This window comes from Diaphorina citri, unplaced genomic scaffold (genome assembly GCF_000475195.1).
Source record: "Diaphorina citri unplaced genomic scaffold, Diaci psyllid genome assembly version 1.1 scaffold406, whole genome shotgun sequence".
NCBI classification, from domain to species: Eukaryota; Metazoa; Arthropoda; class Insecta; order Hemiptera; family Psyllidae; genus Diaphorina; species Diaphorina citri.
The window spans coordinates 180,340-183,813 of record NW_007377841.1 but is presented as its reverse complement, the minus strand read 5'-3'; the positions used below and the strand labels follow the sequence as shown (position 1 = coordinate 183,813).

Genomic DNA, 3,474 nt, shown 5'->3' with positions numbered 1-3,474 from the left:
TATCTTTTATTATAAGAACGAGATCCATTCACTCATTCACATTTCACATTTCACACACTGATCGCTCTATCTCTAGAACCACAACACCTAGAAAGTTGAAATTTGGTAGGAATATTCCTTTTATGGTCTAGGTCACATAAGAAAGGATTTTGCGAAAATCTAAACCGATCCTGAGATATCAATTTTTGATCGCTAAAATCACCATAAGAAATACACGGAGTGCAGAGACTGCGGGAGAGAAAACTTTTCCTCGCTCGCTTATATTTGAGTTTCGTTTATGTTTTTAGTTTGTTAACTACAAGTTCGGCCATGCCTTTTCCACAAGGTTGGCCATGCCTCGGGATGAACTAGTAAGTTATAAGAACGAGATCCATTCACTCATTCACATTTCACATTTCACACACTGATCGCTCTATCTCGAGAACCACACCACCTAGAAAGCTGAAATTTGGTAGGAATATTCTTTTTATGGTCTAGGTGTGCAATAAGAAAGGATTTTGCGAAAATCTACACCGATCCTGAGATATGATCAATTTTTGATCGTTAAAATCACCATAAGAAATACACAGAGTGCAGAGACTGTGGGAGAGAAAACTTTTCCTCGCTCGCCTAATATTTGAGTTTCGTTTATGTTTTTAGTTTGATAACTACAAGTTCGGCCATGCCTTTTCCACAAGTTTGGCCATGCCTCGGGATAAACTAGCGGGATTCCGGAGCGAAGCGACGGAATTCAGCTAGTAGCTAATATAAATGAAAAGTATAATATAAACGTGCAAACTAAAGATAAAAAGTAAAAAATGAATTCAGATTGTACAAGTTGCGGAAAAAAAATCAAAAATTCTAATTTCCCGCCAACTTTACACGCAAAAAGTCCGACGTTGTCCTACGATGGCCCTGTTCATAACCACGGCCTCAGGGCTGAGATGAGCTCGGACGACGTGAGATAACTGTTCCGGCGGCAATTTTTAAAATTCATTTTATATTTATTTTTGTTTGCTTTGTAATTTGCTTGTTTTTAATAGCTAATATAAATGAAAAGTATAATATAAACGTGCAAACTAAAGATAAAAAGTAAAAAATGAATTCAGATTGTACAAGTTGCGGAAAAAAAATCAAAAATTCTAATTTCCCGCCAACTTTACACGCAAAAAGTCCGACGTTGTCCTACGATGGCCCTGTTCATAACCACGGCCTGAACAGGGCTGAGATGAGCTCGGACGACGTGAGATAACTGTTCCGGCGGCAATTTTTAAAATTCATTTTATATTTATTTTTGTTTGCTTTGTAATTTGCTTGTTTTTATTAGCTAATATAAATGAAAAGTATAATATAAACGTGCAAACTAAAGATAAAAAGTAAAAAATGAATTCAGATTGTACAAGTTGCGGAAAAAAAATCAAAAATTCGAATTTCCCGCCAACTTTACACGCAAAAAGTCCGACGATGGCCTACGATGGCCCTGTTCATAACCACGGCCTCAGTAATATCATCAATATCCACTCCTGATTTAACTCCAAGTTTTGCACCAAAAATCAAGATGGCTACCCAAACAAAAATTTATGAGCGGAAAAGAAGAAATTTTGCTCGAAAAATTTCTTGAACTTGAACACTTAACACTTACTTGGGATCTTGGTTAACTTGGTTTGTGGCTGTGAATTTTGATTTCTAAAAAATTCATGGAAGTTTCCTTTAATTTTCTTATTTTCTCCACTTTATAGTTCTTTCTAATCTCCTAATCCGATCACTGTTTCGTTATACTTGGGAGCACTTTAGAACATTGCCTCTGCATAGTCAAATTCAGAGTACTGGAAAGGGACCTCAGTAAGCGCTTCCATAAGTACCTACGGTTTTCTGAAAGAAAAATTAACTTATCATAATAATAGTGGTGACTTTTATTTTGTGACTATGTAATTCGTTGTTTACCAGGCTCCTGTGTCCACTAGTGAGCAAGTAGTTTACAAGACACAGGAGAAAACCCTTCTTCAGTTCCAGAGAACTTTAACACATCACTGATTACAAACATTCTGGAATTCATGTGTCTTCTGATTTCTAGCTTTTGAGTTGGTCTGAACCATGTCCTCCTTGGAAGCTAAAAGACTTTATTATGATACCAACACTGGACTCATGCCTGTAAGTATTTTGGAATCAGAAACTGAAAGGGTTTGAGAATCGGTAGCATGTAGGTACTTATGTTATTGACATTTATTTAGGAATACAACAAATTTGTATAAGTCAACCTTTCCTCATAAACCACAATATGATATCAACTTGTTTAATGTTTGAAATTATCCCAAGATATAGGCACCTACTTCTTAAATAACACAACTAGGTACCTACCTACAGCTAAAAATGCATCTATCACACAAACATATAAGTAGGTAGGGTTACCAATGCAGTGGTTGCCATTTTGTTTTATTTACACTGTGTTTTCTAACTTATGATTGAATTCTATGTCTTTATAATAAATCATTGGGTAATTATGCATAAGACAAGTCCATGGCAAATTTACTGAAAATTTCTATATAAGAGGAAAAACATACTTTAACCTAGACTTTGGTCAGTAAAAAAAAGTATGCAACCTTGAAGGAGCTACTTAAATTTTCTCGAAAAAAATTTCGCCTGCGGCACTGTCTTTTATTCACTGACTCCAATAACTTTATTTTTTTAAAGACCTTTTGCGGACAGATTCATGTGTCACATGAAATCATGGTTCCGCCATTATGGTAGGAGAAATATAACTTAGATCTGACGAAAGCTAGCAGCACGCTATTGGCCAGATGGTCACCCATCCGGGTACTAACCACGCGCAACCGTGCTCAATTTCAGTGATCCAACTGGTGCTTTCAGGTTGTGGTTATGTGCCGGGTTGAGCTGAGACAGTACTAGGTGGAAGAAGATATTGTTTCTACAGTTTGGCATGGGAGTGGTAACTTAAAAACAAGGCAAGCTTACCAACCTTGCCTATCTCAACCCGGTAGGTACATAACCACGACCTCAAGGTGCAATCGCCGCTGGTTTTGAAAAAAAAAAAAAAATGTGTGTGTGAAGGCAACTATAGCGCTTTCACTAAATTTTAAGCAGTGCATATTGCATACGCGACTAATTTGAAGGGGTAATTGTAGGTTTTTTTTAAAAAAAATAGTCTATTTTTCTAATTTCCGAATTATCTACTTTTACCTTAACATAATTATGTACTAATTAGCTTTGGATAGCGTATAATATAATCTAATATTCTAAAATCTGAGTGCACGGCAGTGCGCCAGGCCAAGTTCCAGTAAGCACGGCTGTGTATCTTTACACGAACCGATTCGGCAGGTTTTTCTCACCTTTATAGATCGGATTCATCTAAAGATAAACTTTTGAAATTCAGGGCATATTATCTACAGAACCGATTCGGCAGGTTTTTCTCACCTTTATAGATCGGATTCATCTAAAGATAAACTTTTGAAATTCAGGGCATATTATCTACATAGG

At 36.4% G+C, this 3,474-nt stretch overlaps 1 protein-coding gene across 1 annotated transcript in view; it reads left to right on the top strand.

The window, feature by feature from the left end:
- Positions 1-1,584: 1,584 nt before the first annotated feature.
- Positions 1,585-3,474, top strand: part of LOC103508528 (PHD finger protein 12-like) — a 7,820-nt gene continuing 5,930 nt past the window's right edge. Inside the window, exon 1 of the mRNA XM_017443798.2 lies at positions 1,585-2,130. Within this exon, the coding sequence (XP_017299287.1) occupies positions 2,074-2,130 (57 nt within the window). The 5' untranslated portion in view covers positions 1,585-2,073. The remainder of the gene's footprint in view (positions 2,131-3,474) is intronic.